The sequence below is a fragment of the Oncorhynchus masou genome, chromosome 8, assembly GCF_036934945.1.
Source record: "Oncorhynchus masou masou isolate Uvic2021 chromosome 8, UVic_Omas_1.1, whole genome shotgun sequence".
In the NCBI taxonomy this organism is placed as follows: Eukaryota; Metazoa; Chordata; class Actinopteri; order Salmoniformes; family Salmonidae; genus Oncorhynchus; species Oncorhynchus masou.
Genome location: NC_088219.1, coordinates 13,373,615 through 13,395,663, shown reverse-complemented (window position 1 = coordinate 13,395,663; position 22,049 = coordinate 13,373,615). Strand labels below are relative to the sequence as shown.

Below are 22,049 nucleotides of genomic sequence, written 5' to 3'. Positions count from 1 at the left end.
CTTCATGGCTACAGACATGAGTGCTACGGGTTGGTAGTCATTTAGGCAGGTTACCTTAGTGTTCTTGGGCACTGGGATTATGGTGGTCTGCTTAAAAAAAATGTTTTACAGACTCAGACAGGGAGTGGTTGAAAATGTCAGTGAAGACACTTGCCAGTTGGTCAGCGCATGCTCGCAGTACACATCCTGGTAATCCGTCTGACCCTGCGGCCTTGTAAATGTTGACCAGTTTAATGGTCTTACTCACATCAGCTGCGGAGAGCGTGATCTTCCGGAACAGCTGGTGCTCTCATGCATGTTTCAGTGTTATTGATTTGTTTTGCACTTTTGTGTTATTTCATTGTTTTGATGTCTTCACTTTTATTCTACAACGTAGAAAATAGTTTTAAAAAAACACCCTGGATTGAGTAGATATGACCAAACCTTTGACTGGTACTGTATATTCTGTATGCAGTATATGTTATTTCATAGTTTTGATGTCTTCACTTTTATTCTACAGTACAGTAACAGTCAAAAGTTTGGACACACCTACTCATTCCAGGGTTTTTCATAATTTTTTACTATTTTCTATATAGTTTGAGACCGCACTTGGAGAAATGTTCAAAATTCTTGACATTTTCCGTATTGACTTCCTCCGAAGTCGGTCCCTTTTTGTTCGGACGGCGTTTGGCGGTCGACGTCACCGGCCTTCTAGCCATTGCGGATCCACTTTTCATTTTCCCTTTGTTTTGTCTTTGTTTTACACACCTGGTTTCAATTCCCCAATTACATGTTCATTATTTAACCCACTGTTTTCCCTATGGTTTTTGTACGTGTTTGTTTTATGTATTTCGGTCCTATTGTGTGAGCTTGGTATTTACTACATGTATTTGGTCATTTTGAGTAAAGTTACTTTTATTACTCATCTTTGCTGTACTGCGCCTGTCATGGAAATTTCCTCTATTTACCAAATCATGAGAGCAAACCACAAGTCAGAGTTAGTTATCACAAAGTCCATCTTTAATTATATGAGCTCTATCACAACCATGTGACTCTCAGATCAATTCAGTGTCTATCAATGAATTCTCTGAGAGTCCCTCACACATTGCAACTGAGATCCTTTAATAGCAAAGACACACATAGCCAGACAGCATTGGCCATAATTTATCGTTCAGCTTTGTCTCCTAAACTATGTTCTTTTCTCAAACTCAGAACCATAAACCAATCCTCCATATCAACAGGCATATATCAAATCCATCCTATCTTGACAAGATCACAGAGACACACTGACTGGCACACAGACATTATGGAGCCAAGAGATACACGCTTGACCTCTGCCCTCTCTCCAGCCCAAGCAACTTAGTCTTGACATAGAACAGATACTGCAACCCCGCCACAGTACTATACAAAAATAACATTCTGATGAGAAGTAACTTACAAACATATGATGAATATAAAACATCTTACCTATGTTACCAACCAATTCTGATTATTCCCCAACACGCCTGACTCTTCTGCACCAGCTACACACAGACCTTTTACAGAAACACGCACCTCAAAATGGAGTCAGCAGGAGCAGACAAAACCCCTTTGGCGGTCGAGGAGCACGTCCAGCAGCATGCGACCATGTTGCAACATCTCGGCACCGCCATGGATCGCGTGCTGCAGACAATGGACCGATGGGAGAGAGGAGGGGTTCTGCCAGCGCCTCCACCGGCACCACTACAACAGGCACCACTGTTCACTCCTCCTTCGCCCGGTCCCAGTGGGATTTGGCTCGCGCTCCCGTGGGAGAATGATGGGATGGCTGCCGGATGCCAGGGGTTCCTACTCCAGCTGGAACTCTACCTGGCGACCGTCCACCTGGCTCCTTCGGGACGTGAGAGCGTGTCCGCCCACGTCTCCTGTCTCTCAGGGAAAGCCCTGGAGTGGGCCAACGCCGAATGGGGGGAAGGAGAAGTGGTGTTGGAACATTACGCGGAGTTCACCCGTCGCTTTCGGGCAGTTTTCGACCACCCACCTGAGGGTAGAGCGACTGGTGAACGTCTATTTCACTTGAGGCAGGCGAAAGGAGCGCACAGTAGTTCGCCTTGGACTTCTGGACCCTGGCCGCCAGCACGGGATGGAACGACAGGGCCCTGATCGATCACTACCGGTGCAGTCTGCGCCAGGACGTCCGTCGGGAGTTGGCCTGTAGATACCACTCTGACGTTTGACCAGCTGGTGAACCTGTCTATCCGGCTGGATAACCTACTGGCTACTCGCGGACATCTGGATCGGGGCCTGTCAGTTCCATCCCCCAGCACCACCGCTCCGACACGCCCAAGGAGCTGGGAGGTGCTGTGCTTAGGGCGACCGGAGCAAGGGCCGTTCCCTGTACCATCTGTGGGCACACTGCAGGTCGGTTATGGGGTGGTTCCTCTGGAAGTTGAGACAGCAGGCAGGGCACTCTCGTGTCACCTCAGGTGAGTCGGCACCAGGCTCACTCAGAGCCCCCTGTTGCTCACATGTTTTTGTTACTAAAATTTCCCCGCATTCCCAGCACAAGGCGCTCGCAGATTCAGGCACAGCTGGGAATTTTAATGACAGAGCATTTTTTCCTGTGGATATGCCCTTCCCTGCGCACACCCTAAATAGTCAACCATTAGGGTCAGGGCTGATTAGGGAGGCCACCGCTCCACTGGGCATGGTGACGCAGGAGGGTCATAAGGAGAGAATGAGTCTTTTCCCTTTTCCTTATTGATTCTCCTGCGTTTCCCGTGGTGCTGGGCATACCCTGGTTGGCCTGTCATGACCACTCCTCCCCAGTGTCCAGCGTTCCGTCTGCTGTCCGCGACCGTTTGATCTATTGGGCCCACACGTCATCCTCTGGTAATCCTGGCATCGGTCGGACGGTGCGTTGACTTGGACTGAGCTTGTTTTCATTGCAGGCAATCTCAACGCTGTGCGTTACAGGGAAGACATCCTCCTCCCTCATGTGGTACCCTTCCTGCAAGCTCATCCTGACATGACCCTCCAGCATGACAATGCCACCAGCCATACTACTTGTTCTGTGCGTGATTTACTGCAAGACAAGAATATCAGTGTTCTGCCATGGCCAGTGAAGAGACCAGATCTCAATCCCATTGAACACATGTGGGACCTGTTGGATCGGAGGGTGAGGGCTAGGGCCATTCCCCCCCAGAAATGTCCGGGAACTTGCAGGTGCCTTGGTGGAAGAGTGGGGTAACATCTCACATCAAGAACGTTTAAATCTGGTGCAGTCCATGAGGAGGAGATGCACTGCAGTACTTAATGCAGCTGGTGGCCACACCAGATACTGACTGTCACTTTGATTTTGACCCCCCCTTTGTTCCGGGACACATGATTCCATTTCTGTTAGTCACATGTCTGTGGAAGTTTATGTCTCAGTTGTTGAATCTTATGTTCATACAAATATTTACACATGTTAATAAGTTTGCTGAAAATAAACGCAGTTGAGTTTATATATATATTTATTTATTTCCTGGGCTTTCTTACATCTCCTGGATAATGGACAGAAACTTCAAAACCTTATTCCTTATGATATATTTTTTGACTGTCTTTTTGCCATTTATGAATGTGTAATTCGATGCAGGCCTATTGGATTTGGTAGTTAAGGTTAAATTCATATTTTTTTTAAATATACTTAAATATACTTAAAATTCCAAATCAAATAACTAAATGATCATCTTAAATCTATTCTATGTCAGTTTATAACCCTCCCTGTAGGTACCATTGACTGGCATAGGATTTGTGCCACAAAGTGGCCAAGAAAACCCCCATCTAGTGGTCAGAACCTGGTAATATCAGGATGTATGATGGGACATAAATTAGTCATTGAAGTTGTTAGGATTATCTAATCAAGTGAAGAAAGAAACCATCACCAAATTCACTGGGTATACATTACTGGGATGATGAAACAATACTCTGAGCCACAGTTCCATACTACTATTCAGACATAGAGAACTGATACTAGATACTGGTTGTTGGGGTGGGATTGGTGTGGGGTGTAAGGGGGCCGTGATTGGCTTTCGACCATTTCTTTGGCTTCCTCATGTCTAAATAATTATTAGAAAAAAGTTTGGTCCAAATTGGATGTTAGGTACTATATTTATTGAATGTAATATGAATCGTATAAATTAAAATGGCCAATTTGAATTCAATCAGTTTGCTTAATTTCTCAGAGATCAAATGATATTTCAACAAAATAATGGTGCAAGAATACTAATCGTATCAAATTCGAAATCAAATTTGTTGTGCTTTTTGAGGTGGGACAACCCCATACACAAAAATGGATTTCCAACCATTTGGTCTCTCCAATGTGCAAGGGACATTTCTAACAGCATTATGATAATACAGTCATCCTCCCCTTAGTAGTTTAGATCCAATCTGTAAATCATTAAAGGCCCAGTGCTCTCAAAAACATGATTTCCCGATTTTAAATATTTATTTCCACACTATCAGGTTGGAATAATACTATGAAATTATGAAAATGATGACAATGCCCTTTTAGGGTAAGAGCTGTTTGAAAAGACTGCCTGAAGTTTCAGCCTCTTTTGGTGGGATGGAGTTTTGGCCGACCTGGTGACATCACCAGGCGTTAGAAGTTAGTTAATAGACCCTTTAAGAAAGAGAGTTCCGAGCCTCACTGCCAATAACAGCTAGTTTTCCGGGGTGGGTGGTGTGGTGTGTGGGGTATCTACAGAGGAAACCGGTCTAGGCATTGCATTCTCTTCTAAACCCACACCCAGACACTTATTATTCACGATTCCATCTAGTAAGGAAATTTGCTGGCTGTTATTTTTTAATGATACCTTAAGGTAACCATTAGTTCCAAGGACACCCTGGAGAAAGGCCCTTCAGTGGACACCCTGCCCTGTAAACAGGCCCTTCAGTGGACACCCTGCCCTGTAAACAGGCCCTTCAGTGGACACCCTGCCCTGTAGACAGGCCCTTCAGTGGACACCCTGCCCTGTAGACAGGCCCTTCAGTGGACACCCTGCCCTGTAGACAGGCCCTTCAGTGGACACACTGCCCTGTAGACAGGCCCTTCAGTGGACACCCTGCCCTGTAGACAGGCCCTTCAGTGGACACCCTGCCCTGTAGACAGGCCCTTCAGTGGACACCCTGCCCTGTAGACAGGCCCTTCAGTGAACAACCTGTAAACATGCCCCTTAAGTGAACACCCTGTAAACATGCCCCTTAAGTGAACACCCTGTAAACATGCCCCTTAAGTGAACACCCTGTAAACATGCCCCTTAAGTGAACACCCTGTAAACATGCCCCTTAAGTGAACACCCTGTAAACATACCCCTTAAGTGAACACCCTGTAAACATACCCCTTCACTGAACACCCTGTTAACATGCCCCTTCAGTGAACACCCTGTATAAACATAACCATGTAGACAGGTTTTGTTTATTTTTCAGTCATTTTCAAAGTAAAATTGCCTTAATTGTGTGCATTTTTAAATGGCACACACAACGGGTTAAATGGTGTGTGTGTGTGTGCGTGTGTGTGTGTGTCTGAAGGCGTCCATTGGTTTGCATATGTGTGAGCCGAAAATCGAATCTACGCAACACATTATGTTGTTGTTGTGGGAAAACAATCTGCCCCTGAATGTGTTAATACTCCATGAAAGGAAATAGCAGCACTGCCAATTTGACATCACAAACCATCCAGAGACACCAGTGGTGCATTGTTGTCCAGTCTCTAAATAGTGAAGTCTCATGGGACATATATCTCCTCAGCAGTGTCTGAGGACCACACCACACCACCTGCCCCCACCCTCCCCAGGTCCACACCAGACCAGCAGAGAGACATGGTGAGAACAGATGGTTGGTTGGAGGATTATAATGTGCCAAAGCAGCCAATTTAACCATTTTCTCTGGCCAAAGTCCATCTCTCCCATTCCGCTATGAACCGGTATCTCATGGTGGATACTGGCTAGGCATGGCACCCATGGGAGGGGAATTGGTGAGGCAATGCCGGTATGCTTTCATTTGTTATGGGTACTGACAGGGCGTGATTGACAAGTGTTATATTTGTCAATTATATTTGATTATTGATTTATACAGTATCGATTAGATGCTGTCAGGTGGGAAGGGAACAGGCTTTGTATTTCTCCCATTTTTTCCCCGTTCACAGCATGATCACCACCTCTTCATAACCCTGAGGAAGACATTTGAGAGATGGGGAACAGCAAAAAACAGCTTTGCTGTACTAGTCAATACTGGAGTAAAGCGATAACCTGAGGAGAGCCTTGTGTAGATATAAAGCAGGCTGTCTGTGTATTGATGACAGACTGTCGATTGGTCAGGGCTACAGTGGCATGATCTGTCCAGACAATTCCTCTGCACAGAGGATAAAGTTACATCCATCCAGGATTCAGCTTATATTTCATACCAGAGAACAATATTTTTAATTGACATGGATTTGATGGATTATACTAAAGAAAAAGCACTGTCCCACAAATCAAGGTTGGAACTCCTTGTTTGATTATCCTCTCCTTGTTAGTCTTAATCAAATTCTATGTTTTATTAATTAAAATGCACATTTTTCATTTTAATTTCACTGATCAAATAGCACTCCACGGCAACTGTTTTTTCATTAAAGAAAGCACTGATCATTAATGAAGAATTTTGACTACTTCATAAAGCTATAAGTGGGGAAGGACAATCAGAAGCAGATCAAACGGCCTGTCTCTAATTGAAGTGGAAAGTACCTCCACCTCCTCCTCCCCTTTCTCTTCCTCCACCTCCTCCTCCCCTTTCTCTTCCTCCTCCCCTTTCTCTTCCTCCACCTCCTCCTCCCTTTTCTCTTCCTCCTCCCCCTTCTCTTCCTCCACCTCCTCCTCCCCCTTCTCCCCCCCTCCTCCTCCACTTCCCCCTCCTCTCCCTTCTTATTTATGTGGCTATATGAGAAGTGTATGATGATGAGGGTAACGTGCAGTGTACACTGAGATTAAAAAGCATTAAAGCATGCTCTTTCCATGACAGACTGACCAGGTGAAAGCTTTGATCCCTTATTGATGTCACTTGTTAAATCCACTTCAAATCAGTGTAGATGAAGGGGAGGAGACAGGTTAAAGAAGGATTTTTAAGCCTTGAGACAATTGAGACGGATTGTGTATGTGTGTCATTCAGAGGGTGAATGGAAAGACAAACGATTGAAGAGCCTTTGAACGGGGTATGGTAGTGGGTGCCAGGTGCACCGGGTTTCTGTTAAGGTTTTTCATGCTCAACAGTTTCCTGTGTGTATCAAGGATGGTCCACCACCCAAAGGACATCTAGCCAATTTGACACAACTGTGGGAAGCATTGTAGTCAACATGGGCCAGCATCCCTGTGGAACGCTTTCGACACCTTGTAATCCATGCCCCAACTAATTGAGGCTGTTCTGAGGGCAGAAGAAGGGGGGTGCATCTCAATATCAGGAAGGTGTTCTTATTGTTTGGAGTACTCAGTACATGTACTATGCTGAGTGTGTAATGTGTCTATTTTGTATACAGCAGTACTGTGTGTCTAAGACAATAAACCCCTTGGGACCTTAAAGTTCATCCTATCCACATCACTGAGGATCTACCATGGTCCAAAATACACCAACACAGTCGTAAAGAGGCCACGACAACGCCTCTTCCATCTCAGGAGGCTGAAAAGATACGTCACGGGCCCTCAGATCCTCAAAACGTTCTACAGCTGCTCCACTGAGAGCATCTTAACTGGCTACAGCACCGCTTGTTATGGCAACTGTTTGACTTCCGACCACGAGGCGCTACAGAGGGTAGTGCGGACGGTCCAGTACATCACTGGACCGTCCGCACAAGACAACAGCCACGCAAGTCTGTGTGTACATCAGCAGTTCTTCTCTTATGTCAGACACTGACAGTCACTCAACTAGCCATGTCAGCTAACATTTTTTTTTACATTGGTAACTTAGTCTAGCTATTACTGACCGGGTTGACCCCATTGATCATCAGATATCATGTTAAAAACGGCAAACATTTTTCTCCACCCTATGGCAAAATGAGTAGAGTTGCATGAAATTGTGAAATCATCTCTCCACTCTATGGCAAAATGAGTAGAGTTGCAGGGGGTACATAGATGTGGGTACACAGACCCACAAGCCACTGTGGCCCCTCATGATGAGTTCCAGTTTTTTGTGGCCTCTACCCTGCACTATAGGAACACGCGTTAGTGCCACACTCACTCACACAGGGAGAATAGTTTCTGTGCATGTATTTGCTACCTCAGACAGATGCACAACTGAGAACCACAAGCAGTTGTAAACCAGAGGGCACAGAAGACTGCAACAAAACATCTGAATCTAGATCTTTATTACTACAAAACCAAACAACAACCCAAAAAAAATCTAGCAAGATTTCCAGAAGTATGTTTGTCATTGTGTGTGTTTTGTGCACGGCTGTGATGTGATATCATCATTAAAACAAGGTCAACAATTTTAAATAGCTGCCTGGTTGTGATCATGGTAATAATTAAAATCCCAAAATTGTAAAAAATATATTTGAATTGGCATGTTTTTTAAACTTTTTTTTCCCACCAGTGTTGTATCTACAGGCATGCTTGCATTGGATATGCATTGGGGTATTTCATTTTACTTACGTTTTATTTCTTGACAACAAATGTATCCACTTAATTACGACGTCAGACTAGCCAATGCTAAAGCATTTTTACATGTCTTTAAAAACAAAGGGGAGGGGGGACAGAACAGGGGTTACTGGAATACTGTCTTTTAAACAGCAACATAACATTTGAACTGAGCAACAGAGAAACCATTAGTGGGGAAAGGTATCTAGGATACGCCTCAATATCTCTTTTTTTTGTATCCAGACTGAGCTTTCAGTAAACACACACAAACAACGCAGTTCAGGGACAGGACACCTTCAGTTCAGGGACAGGATACATTCAGTTCAGGGAGAGGACACATTCAGTTCAGGGACAGGACACATTCAGTTCAGGGAGAGGACACATTCAGTTCAGGGAGAGGACACATTCAGTTCAGGGAGAGGACACATTCAGTTCAGGGAGAGGCCACATTCAGTTCAGGGAGAGGACACATTCAGTTCAGGGAGAGGACACATTCAGTTCAGGGAGAGGACACATTCAGTAGTTCAGGGAGAGGACACATTCAGTTCAGGGAGAGGACTCATTCAGTTCAGGGAGAGGACACATTCAGTTCAGGGAGAGGACACATTCAGTAGTTCAGGGAGAGGACACATTCAGTTCAGGGAGAGGACTCATTCAGTTCAGGGAGAGGACACATTCAGTTCAGGGACAGGACACATTCAGTTCAGGGAGAGGACACATTCAGTTCAGGGACAGGACACATTCAGTTCAGGGAGAGGACACATTCAGTTCAGGGAGAGGACACCTTCAGTTCAGGGAGAGGCCACATTCAGTTCAGGGAGAGGACACATTCAGTTCAGGGAGAGGCCACATTCAGTTCAGGGAGAGGACACATTCAGTTCAGGGAGAGGAGACCTTCAGTTCAGGGAGAGGCCACATTCAGTTCAGGGAGAGGACACATTCAGTAGTTCAGGGAGAGGACACATTCAGTTCAGGGAGAGGACTCATTCAGTTCAGGGAGAGGACACATTCAGTTCAGGGACAGGATACACTCAGTTCAGGGAGAGGACACATTCAGTAGTTCAGGGAGAGGACACATTCGGTCAAGGGAGAGGACACATTCAGTTCAGGGAGAGGACACATTCAGTCAAGGGAGAGGACACATTCAGTCAAGGGAGAGGACACATTCAGTCAAGGGAGGGGACACATTCAGTCAAGGGAGAGGACACATTCAGTCAAGGGAGAGGACACATTCAGTCAAGGCAGGGGACACATTCAGTCAAGGGAGAGGACACATTCAGTCAAGAGAGAGGACACATTCAGTCAAGGGAGAGGACACATTCAGTCAAGGGAGAGGACACATTCAGTCAAGGGAGAGGACACATTCAGTCAAGGGAGAGGACACATTCAGTCAAGGGAGAGGACACATTCAGTTCAGGGAGAGGACACATTCAGTCAAGAGAGAGGACACATTCAGTCAAGGGAGAGGACACATTCAGTCAAGGGAGAGGACACATTCAGTCAAGGGAGAGGACACATTCAGTCAAGGGAGAGGACACATTCAGTCAAGGGAGAGGACACATTCAGTCAAGGGAGAGGACACATTCAGTCAAGGGAGAGGACACATTCAGTTCAGGGAGAGGACACATTCAGTCAAGAGAGAGGACACATTCAGTCAAGGGAGAGGACACATTCAGTCAAGGGAGAGGACACATTCAGTCAAGGGAGAGGACACATTCAGTTCAGGGAGAGGACACATTCAGTCAAGAGAGAGGACACATTCAGTCAAGGGAGAGGACACATTCAGTCAAGGGAGAGGACACATTCAGTTCAGAGAGAGGACACATTCAGTTCAGGGAGAGGACACATTCAGTTCAGGGAGAGGACGCATTCAGTTCAGGGAGAGGACACATTCAGTCAAGAGAGAGGACACATTCAGTCAAGGGAGAGGACACATTCAGTCAAGGGAGAGGACACATTCAGTCAAGGGAGAGGACACATTCAGTCAAGGGAGAGGACACATTCAGTCAAGGGAGAGGACACATTCAGTCAAGGGAGAGGACACATTCAGTCAAGGGAGAGGACACATTCAGTCAAGGGAGAGGCCACATTCAGTCAAGAGAGAGGACACATTCCCAAGTCAACACAAATCAGTGACATTTTTCAGAAAAAAAGAGGACAAAAGAGAAAAAGCATTGAAATTCAAAAAACGGTTTCAGTCTCTTTTACTTGATGAAGAAGAGGTGATATAAGAAGAGAAGCACATTTTGTCTTGAATGTTACATTTCATATCCTCCTTCAGATTTTCAAGTTTAAGAAGAAATGATCCTATATATGCGCTGCAAGACTTGTGCTATTGGGACATATTGGGGCATTTGAGGAATCAACAACTAACAACAATAATAATACTAATAATTAATAACAATAATAATAATGCGAGGCAATCAGCTTGGAGAGAAATAGGATAGGGAAGGAGGATAGGGAAGGAGGATAGGGAAGGAGGATATGCTTCTGTATGTGCTTCACAGGGAGTAGAGAAAAATCCACATTTTATTTTCAATGGTCCTTACTCTTTTTTTCTCAAACAAGTGAAATAGAGGGATTTTACAAGTAGCTGGAGTGAGATGATGGGGCAGCAAAAAGAGCTACTCCAGTGTTACCTCTCACCCCACCACACCCTCTCTGCAGTCCTGTACATGAGTTTCAGGGGATCCATTCCTCCCTTCAGTCGCCCCTCTTCTCCGCTCGTTCTCTTCCAGCCAAGGGCTCTGTCTCTGGCGTAGCCAGCATCGGCAGCCCTGGGTCAGGTCTGGAGGAGCTGGTTCTTTCAGTACACGATGGGAGGCTTGGTGTAGGGTCTGTTCTCTGTTAGGGAAACAGAAACATCAGTTAATCAAGCCATCCATCCGTACTACCACTATGAAGTCATCCATCCATCCATCCATACTACCACTATGAAGTCATCCATCCATCCATCCGTACTACCACTATGAAGTCATCCATCCATCCGTACTACCACTATGAATTCATCCATCCATCCGTACTACCACTATGAAGTCATCCATCCATCCGTACTACCACTATGAAGTCATCCATCCATCCGTACTACCACTATGAAGTCATCCAACAATCTGTACTACCTCTATTAAGTCATCCATCTGTACATACTACCTCTATTAAGTCATCCATCCATCCGTACTACCTCTATTAAGTCATCCATTCATCCGTACTACCACTATGAAGTCATCCATCCATCCGTACTACCTCTATGAAGTCATTCATCCATCCGTACTACCTCTATTAAGTCATCCATCCATCCGTACTACCTCTATTAAGTCATCCATCCATCCTTACTACCACTATGAAGTCATCCATCCATCCGTACTACCTCTATGAAGTCATTCACCCATCCGTACTACCTCTATTAAGTCATCCATCCATCCGTACTACCTCTATTAAGTCATCCATTCATCCGTACTACCTCTATTAAGTCATCCATCCATCCGTACTACCTCTATGAAGTCATTCATCCATCCGTACTACCTCTATTAAGTCATTCATCCATCCGTACTACCACTATGAAGTCATCCATCCATCCGTACTACCTCTATGAAGTCATTCATCCATCCGTACTACCTCTATTAAGTCATTCATCCATCCGTACTATCTCTATTAAGTCATCCATCCATCCTTACTACCTCTATTAACAGACATAAAATGAAAATTTCCCTCGTATTTTCCCACGGAGTAAGGTTTACCCTGAGAGAACAGACGTAAAGAGAAACACATTTGCCATGTATACTTGTTGAAGATGTTGTCAGTATGAGTATTACATTTTGGAAACTATCTCTTCTGCATATAAATAAAGTTGTTTACACTCCAGAGGGTGTATATATTTCAAATGATGTGAAACCGAGTTTGTGATTTTTCAAGTTTTCCACGAGCATGAGAATAAAAGTTCAAGAGCAACCAATGGATTAAGTATCTATCTCCTTTAATGAAATGTGCGTCAGGAATAATATGGGCGATGAATCATTTAGTGTTAGTTATCAACAGGAGGGGACAGCTGAAAGGAAAACAACTGGATAACTGTGACTGGAGTCAGCAGTTGCGTGTTAGTCTCTACATGGTAGTGAAGTACTGGTAGATCATCTCGCAGGAGTGGTTCTGCATGTTTCATATGTGTTCTGGGAAATGGGAAAAGACAACATAACATAGGATGAAACAGCACTGTTCAGTGGTGTTGGAGGATGAGCACCAGAAAGAGAGAAAATGAGAGAGGGATGAACTGTCTGTATGTATGTATGTATGTATGTATGTATGTATGTATGTATGTATGTATGTATGTATGTATGTATGTACAGTGCCTTGCGAAAGTATTCGGCCCCCTTGAATTTTGCGACCTTTTGCCACATTTCAGGCTTCAAACATAAAGATATAAAACTGTATTTTTTTGTGAAGAATCAACAACAAGTGGGACACAATCATGAAGTGGAATGACATTTATTGGATATTTCAAACTTTTTTAACAAATCAAAAACTAAAAAAATGGGCGTGTAAAATTATTCAGCCCCCTTAAGTTAATACTTTGTAGTGCCACCTTTTGCTGCGATTACAGCTGTAAGTCGCTTGGGGTATGTCTCTATCAGTTTTGCACATCGAGAGACTGACATTTTTTCCCATTCCTCCTTGCAAAACAGCTCGAGCTCAGTGAGGTTGGATGGAGAGCATTTGTGAAAAGCAGTTTTCAGTTCTTTCCACAGATTCTCGATTAGATTCAGGTCTGGACTTTGACTTGGCCATTCTAACACCTGGATATGTTTATTTTTGAACCATTCCATTGTAGATTTTGCTTTATGTTTTGGATCATTGTCTTGTTGGAAGACAAATCTCCGTCCCAGTCTCAGGTCTTTTGCAGACACCATCAGGTTTTCATCCAGAATGGTCCTGTATTTGGCTCCATCCATCTTCCCATCAATTTTAACCATCTTCCCTGTCCCTGCTGAAGAAAAGCAGGCCCAAACCATGATGCTGCCACCACCATATTTGACAGTGGGTATGGTATGTTCAGGGTGATGAGCTGTGTTGCTTTTACGCCAAACATAACGTTTTGCATTGTTGCCAAAAAGTTCAATTTTTGCATTCATCTGACCAGAGCACCTTCTTCCACATGTTTGGTGTGTCTCCCAGGTGGCTTGTGGCAAACTTTAAACGACACTTTTTATGGATATCTTTAAGAAATGGCTTTCTTCTTGCCACTCTTCCATAAAGGCCAGATTTGTGCAATATACGACTGATTGTTGTCCTATGGACAGAGTCTCCCACCTCAGCTGTAGATCTCTGCAGTTCATCCAGAGTGATCATGGGCCTCTTGGCTGCATCTCTGATCAGTCTTCTCCTTGTATGAGCTGAAAGTTTAGAGGGACGGCCAGGTCTTGGTAGATTTGCAGTGGTCTGATACTCCTTCCATTTCAATATTATCGCTTGCACAGTGCTCCTTGGGATGTTTGAAGCTTGGGAAATCTTTTTGTATCCAAATCCGGCTTTAAACTTCTTCACAACAGTATCTCGGACCTGCCTGGTGTGTTCCTTGTTCTTCATGATGCTCTCTGCGCTTTTAACGGACCTCTGAGACTATCACATTGCAGGTGCATTTATACAGAGACTTGATTACACACAGGTGGATTTTATTTATCATCATTAGTCATTTAGGTCAACATTGGATCATTCAGAGATCCTCACTGAACTTCTGGAGAGAGTTTGCTGCACTGAAAGTAAAGGGGCTGAATAATTTTGCACGCCCAATATTTCAGTTTTTGATTTGTTAAAAAAGTTTGAAATATCCAATAAATGTTGTTCCACTTCATGATTGTGTCCCACTTGTTGTTGATTCTTCACAAAAAAAATACAGTTTTATATCTTTATGTTTGAAGCCTGAAATGTGGCAAAAGGTCGCAAAGTTCAAGGGGGCCGAATACTTTCGCAAGGCACTGTATGTATGTATGTATGTATGTATGTATGTATGTATGTATGTATGTATGTATGTATGTATGTATGTATGTATGTATGTATGTATGTATGTACAGTGGGGCAAAAAAGTATTTATTCAGCCACCAATTGTGCATGTTCTCCCACTTAAAAAGATGAGAGAGGCCTGTAATTTTCATCATAGGTACACTTCAACTATGACAGACAAAATGAGAAAAAAAAATCCAGAAAATCACATTGTAGGATTTTTCTTGAATTTATTTGCAAATTATGGTGGAAAATAAGTATTTGGTCAATAACAAAAATGTATCTCAATACTTTGTTATATACCCTTTGTTGGCAATGACAGAGGTCAAATGTTTTATGTAAGTCTTCACAAGGTTTTCACACACTGTTGCTGATATTTTGGCCCATTACTCAATGCAGATCTCCTCTAGAGCAGTGATGTTTTGGAGCTGTTGCTGGGCAACACGGACTTTCAACTCCCTCCAAAGATTTTCTATGGGGTTGAGATCTGGAGACTGGCTAGGCCACTCCAGGACCTTGAAATGCTTCTTACGAAGCCACTCCTTCGTTGCCCGGGCAGTGTGTTTGGGATCATTGTCATGCTGAAAGACCCAGACACGTTTCATCTTCAATACCCTTGCTGATGGAAGGAGGTTTTCACTCAAAATCTCACGATACATGGCCCCATTCATTCTTTCCTTTACACGGATCAGTCGTCCTGGTTTCTTTGCAGAAAAACAGCCCCAAAGCATGATTTTTCCACCCCCATGCTTCACAGTAGGTATGGTGTTCTTTGGATGCAACTCAGCATTCTTTGTCCTCCAAACACGACGAGTTGAGTTTTTACCAAAAAGTTATATTTTGGTTTCATCTAACCATATGTCATTCTCCCAATCTTCTTCTGGATCATCCAAATGCTCTCTAGCAAACTTCAGACGGGCCTGGACATGTACTGGCTTAAGCAGTGGGACACGTCTGGCACTTCAGGATTTGAGTCCCTGGCGGCGTAGTGTGTTACTGATGGTAAGCTTTGTTACTTTGGTCCCAGCTCTCTGCAGGTCATTCACTAGGTCCCCCCGTGTGGTTCTGGGATTTTTCCTCACCGTTCTTGTGATCGTTTTGACCCCACGGGGTGAGATCTTGCGTGGAGCCCCAGATCGAGGGAGATTATCAGTGGTCTTGTATGTCTTCCATTTCCTAATAATTGCTCCCACAGTTGACTTCTTCAAACCAAACTGCTTACCTATTGCAGATTCAGTCTTTCCAGCCTGGTGCAGGTCTACAATTTTGTTTCTGGTGTCCTTTGACAGCTCTTTGGTCTTGGCCATAGTGGAGTTTGGAGTGTGACTGTTTGAGGTTGTGGACAGATGTCTTTTATACTGATAACAAGTTCAAACATGTGCCATTAATACAGGTAACGAGTGGAGGACAGAGGAGCTTCTTAAAGAAGAAGTTACAGGTCTGTGAGAGCCAGAAATCTTGCTTGTTTGTAGGTCACCAAATACTTATTTTCCACCATAATTTGCAAATAAATTCATTAAAAATCCTACAATGTGATTTTCTGGATTTTTTCCCTCATTTTGTCTGTCATAGTTGAAGTGTACCTATGATGAAAATTACAGGCCTCTCTCATCTTTTTAAGTGGGAGAACTTGCACAATTGGTGGCTGACTAAATACTTTTTGTGAATGTCCCTCTCTGTCTGTCTGTCTGTCTGTCTGTCTGTCTGTCTGTCTGTCTGTCTGTCTGTCTGTCTGTCTGTCTGTCTGTCTGTCTGTCTGTCTGTCTGCATGTCTGTACTGTCTGTCTGTCTGTACTGTCAGAGTAGAAAGATGAGAAGAGCAACACTCCTTGATTCTGTAATTTTATTCCAATGCAAATATGTTAATATGTACGGTCAGGATGACAATGGTCAGGATGGCAATGGTCAGGATGACAACGGTCAGGATGACAACGGTCAGGATGACAACGGTCAGGATGACAACGCTCAGGATGGCAACGGTCAGGATGACAACGGTCAAGATGACAACGGTCAGGATGACAACGGTCAGGATGACAACGGTCAGGATGACAACGCTCAGGATGGCAACGGTCAGGATGGCAACGGTCAGGATGGCAACGGTCAGGATGACAACGGTCAAGATGACAACGGTCAGGATGACAACGGTCAGGATGGCAACAGTCAGGATGACAACGGTCAAGATGACAACGGTCAGGATGACAACGGTCAGGATAGCAACGGTCAGGATGACAACGGTCAGGATGACAACATCTGACATTGTGTTTACGTCTGTTCTATCTACTTTGTTTAACCTTCTCAGAATGTGCAGGGTGATGTGGAAACATGTAGTGTGCTGGCAGAATGGCTGTATGTTGCAACTCCTCTGGGAACTCTCCTCAGCAGCTCCATCCATATTTAACACGGCTCTGGTCCTCTGGTCCTCTGGCCCTCTGGCCCTATTTTTTCTGCATAGACTGCAAACGGCCTAATTGCAGCCGATCTGGGACTGCCATAAAGATTCACCTTGATATTTCATGCTCGCTCTTTTTTGCCAATTAGTGAGTTGCAAACTTGGAAATGAACGGTACCCAAGGGTCTCATTTGGTGTATGTAGTATAGTGTTTGTTTTGAACTAAAGCAGGTTAGGAGATTTTTGCTTATTTGGGTGTAGATTATTCCTGTAGGTGAAGATGCTGAAATGTTGTTTAATGAACAGGTGGTTGTGATAGGTGCCAGAGTGTTAGTGTTGTTGAGGTCCTCATTTATCCTTTCTGGGTCCTTCTCGTTGATTACTTTGCTCTCCCTGTGTCACCCCCCAACTCCTCTCTCACTCCCACCTCCCTCTCTCACCTCTCTCTCTCTTTACTCTCACCCCTGCCTCTCTCTCTCACCCCACCTCCCTGTCTCCCACCATCACCCCCCTCTCTCTTTACTTTCACCCCCGCCTCCCTCTCTCTTCCTCTCTCACCCCACCTCCCTCTCTCTCTCTCACCATCACCTCCCTCTCTCTTTACTTTCACCATCACCTCCCTCTCTCTATCACCCCACCTCCCTCTCTCTCCCCACCTCCCTCTCTCTCACCATCACCTCCCTCTCTCTCACCCCACCTCCCTCTCTCTCTCACCATCACCCCCCTCTCTCTCTCACCATCACCTCCCTCTCTCTCACCCCACCTCCCTGTCTCTCTCACCATCACCTCCCTCTCTCTCACCTGAACTCCCTCTCTCTCTTACCCCACCTCCCTCTCTCTCACCCCACCTCCATCTCTCTCACCATCACCTCCCTCTCTCTCTTACCCCACCTCCCTCTCTCTCACCCCACCCACTCCCTCCCTCTCTCTCACCCCACCTCCCTCTCTCTCTTACCCCACCTCCCCCTCTCTCACCCCACCCACCCACCTCCCTCTCTCTCACCCCACCTCACTCTCTCTCACCATCACCTCCCTCTCTCTCACCCCACCACCCTGTCTCTCACTCTCAACTCCCTCTCTCTTTACTCTCACCATCACCTTCTTCTCTCTCACCATCACCTCCCTCTCTCTCACCCCACCTCCCTCTCTCTCTCTCTCACCCCACCTCCCCTCTCTCTCACCATCACCTACCTCTCTCTCAGCTCACCCCACCTCTCTCTCAGCTCACCCCACCTCCCTCTCTTTCTCACCATCACCTCCCTCTCTCTCACCATCACCTCCCTCTCTCTCACCCCACCTCCCTCTCTCTCTCACCATCACCTCCCTCTCTCTCACCATCACCTCCCTCTCTCTCTCACCCCCCTCCCTCTCTCTCTTACCCCACCTCTCTCCCTCTCACCATCACCTCCCTCTCTCTCACCTCACCCCACCTCCCTCTCTTTCTCACCATCACCTCCCTCTCTCTCACCATCACCTCCCTCTCTCTCACCCCACCTCCCTCTCTCTCTCTCTGTCACCCCACCTCTCTCTCTCTCTCTCACCATCACCTCCCTCTCTCTCACCCCACCTCTCTCCCTCTCTCACCATCACCTCCCTCTCTCTCACCCCACCTCCCTCTCTCTCACCATCACCTCCCTCTCTCTCACCATCACCTCCCTCTCTCTCTTACCCCACCCCCTCTCTCTCTCACCATCACCATCACCTCCCTCTCTCTCACCCCATCTCCCTCTCTCTCTCACCATCACCTCCCTCTCTCTCACCATCACCTCCCTCTCTCTTTACTCTCACCCCACCTCCCTCTCTCTTTATTCTCCCTCTCGTCTCTTAATCGGCTTGTAAAATGATGTCACCTTCGTTTGTATTCAGCAGTTTCTGTTACCTCCACTCATATAGATTAATAAAAAGACACCGGTCGGCATAATAAACCAACACACAGAGGAACCTGAGAAAGCGTAAAAAGCTTTTAGGCCCAGAAGTGGGATCTCAGCAAGGACAATCAAACCTAATGAAATCAGTTGTCAGTGCTAAGCTTGCAAAACTGTGAAGTCCAACTTGGGAGTGAAGCGAGGTGTAATTAGATTCCTCTCAGTGTAATGGATGGGCTGTGGGGGAGGAGCTCCTAACTGGAGCTCTTAAACCCCTGTGAGAGAGTCAGTCGACTCCCAGTCCCCAAACAGCCAGGAGCTTCAGGACAGGCCCCACGTGTCCAGCAAAGACAGACACCTCTGCTGGGCATGGTGGTGGTGAGGCACTGGGCAGTCTAGTAGTGGACCGGGACTGGACAAACACACTTCATCAGCATGATGAGACTCCAAGCCGGCACAGTTGAAACAGAGCTTCATTTAATAGCACTGTAATTCAGATGGATTGAGGTGGGTACCAGGCTGAAAAGAACCATCGGTGTAATTCAGATGGATCGCTACCTAGTGAATGTAATCATTGACAGGTACGAAGGGAATAGATGTAACGAACGCTTTCATAACGGTAGTTCAGATTTCATCAGCCAATCGCGATGAGGCTCGAATGCCCTATTACAGAGATGATTCTCTTTTAAAACTTTAGTCAAAGGAAAGTTCTTCACAGCAGTAGAAAAAACACAGGAAGAGGATAGATTTCCTTTAAGCAGTTACACAGGGACTAAAGGCTTTTGGGAAATGGTCTCATAATGTAACTCAATTCTCCTGTTGCATTGTTGTAACATGCTTCATGCTCATCACTGGCCAGTGCAGGTGAAATGTGGACCTCTCTCTCTCTCTCTCTCTCTGGAGTGGTGTTTGGTGCATGCTGGGTATTGTATGAGCGAGTGTTGTCTGGAGTTAGATGGCCTATTTTTCCCTTCTTGTTTTACTTTCAGTGCTTGTTTTCCTCAGGCTTAGGGGTGACTGTGGTGTCTACAACAGAGATGGTCAAGGGTCAGGTTTTATTGGTCAAGGCAGATGTTATGTTTTTTAATGCTTTTATATGTTTTCTGGTTATGCTCCTAATGAGGGTTCAGAGCGTATTGTTGTATTTGATAAAATAAAGGAAGTCTGAAGACAGTGTGATCAAGAGAGGTGTATGGTTTTAGGGGGAGACTTGAACTGTACAGTGGATTTTACTGTTGACTGCACTGCTGAAGAACCTCACCTGCGGTCAGCTACCTGCCTGTCTGGTCTATTAACCGATGTTATGGTTAAGATTCATAGTTTTAGCTCTGAGTTGTTTTAGGACTGAAGTCTCATAGGGATATAAGAGAGGTAACATGTTTAGGTAATTCTGGATGGAGGAGGAGGAGGGGAGAGTGGAGGAGAAGGGTGGAGGAGGAGGGGAGAGTGGAGCAGGAGGGTGCAGGAGGAGGAGGATGGAGGGTGGAGGAGGAGGAGGGGAGGGTGGAGGAGGAGGGGAGAGTGGAGGGGGAGGGTGGAGGAGGAGGGTGGAGGAGGATGGGAGAGAGGAAGAGGGGAGAGTGGAGGGGGAGGGAGAGAGAGAGAGAGAGACAGATAGAGAGAGAGAGAGAGAGAGACAGAGAGAGAGAGAGAGAGAGAGAGAGAGAGAGAGGGAGGGAGAGAGAGAGAGAGACAGAGAGAGAGAGAGAGAGAGAGAGAGAGAGACAGAGAGAGAGAGAGAGAGAGAGAGAGAGAGAGAAAATACAAAAAGGAGAAAAGAGAGAGTATACTGAGAGGTACTGAGGAGAGGTACTACGAACCATGTGTGGATCATGTGCAGGCCACATCACCCCCAGCCCCCACTTCACCCCTTCCCGTGACTCTGACCCCCTCATGTGAGGGTACTTTCCAACATTCACAAGTTCATCCAAATAATGTCACTTTATGGTGGCGTATTGTTCTTTTCTGACTATATTTGGGAATAGAGAGTCAAGGGTCAACCCAAAGCCCTGTTCCTTCTCCTTGCGTGCTGACCCCCAGATCTCAGAGACAGAGACAGAGAGGGAGAGTGAAGCTGCTTACCCTGTACAGTTGAGTTCTCCTGCTGGCTGCCGTTATGCTCTGGCTCAACCTCCGGTATCACTGCCTCTGAAATGGAACACAGCCATTAGGTCAAGACTACTACGTCTTCCCTCTCTATCCAGATCATCTCTGCAGGACCCACATATATCAGGTGGAGAAGAAATTCTGACCAAGAGACAAATTATGTTTCAAGTAGGGGGGTGCTATCTGTGATCGTACAGAAATAGGGGTTGGATTTAGCTAGATTTAGTCTGCAAATATTAAGAGAAGTGGCCAGATAGCTCACACAATAATGTATTAGTCCCTACAACGTCAGATAAAAGGAAACCCAATGCATTTCTTTGAATAAATTGATGTTTAATCAGCCTTGGAAATAATTACTCTGCCCACTGAAATGTTTACATTATATATATATCGCTCTTTTTTTCCTTCTGTACTCCTGGTAAGATATTCAGAAATAAACAACCGAAAATGAGGAAGCTATCGAAACAATTTACCGTTTTAAGTATTTGAATTTACAGTGTTTACGATAAGTATCTGTATCCATTTCCTCTCAGGGTAACAATGCTAATGCACTGGAAGTAATAACGGCTAGGACCGCTGCACTGATGACATGAAACTAAATATCTGTGATGCTTTCACAGAGAAGAATGAGGAAGACAAATATAAAAAGAGGTGGGGCAATGAGAGAGGGAGAGAGAGAGAGAGAGAGAGAGGGGGAGAGAGAGAGAGAGGGGGAGAGAGAGAGAGGGAGAGAGAGGAAGAGGGAGAGAGAGGGAAGGGGGGAGGGAGAGAGAGAGAGAGAGAGAGAGAGAGAGAGAGAGGGAGAGAGATGGAAAGATCAGTCAAAGATAAGGATGAGGGATGAGAAAGAAAGGAAAAATATAATAAAATAAATATGGAGGAGTAGAGGGGAGGAGGAGAGTTGAAGATGAGGAGTAGAGGAGAGGAGGAGAGTTAAAGATGAGGAGGAGAGGGGAGGAGGAGAGTTGAAGATTAGGAGGAGAGTTGAAGATGAGGAGGAGATGAGAGGAGGAGAGGAGGAGAGTGGAAGATGAGGAGGAGAGGAGGAGAGTTGAAGATGAGGAGGAGATGAGAGGAGGAGAGTGGAAGGTG

General features: G+C 45.4%; 1 protein-coding gene across 7 annotated transcripts in view; it reads right to left on the bottom strand.

The window, feature by feature from the left end:
* Positions 1-10,576: 10,576 nt before the first annotated feature.
* The window catches only part of LOC135544119 (dachshund homolog 2-like), a 295,810-nt gene continuing 284,337 nt past the window's right edge, over positions 10,577-22,049 (bottom strand). For all 7 annotated transcript variants that reach the window (XM_064971510.1, XM_064971511.1, XM_064971514.1 and 4 more), the window contains 2 exons: positions 20,934-20,999; positions 10,577-11,447 (listed from right to left, as the gene is read on the bottom strand). In XM_064971510.1, coding sequence (XP_064827582.1) covers positions 11,410-11,447; positions 20,934-20,999 — 104 coding nt within the window. In that variant the 3' untranslated portion in view covers positions 10,577-11,409. The remainder of the gene's footprint in view (positions 11,448-20,933; positions 21,000-22,049) is intronic.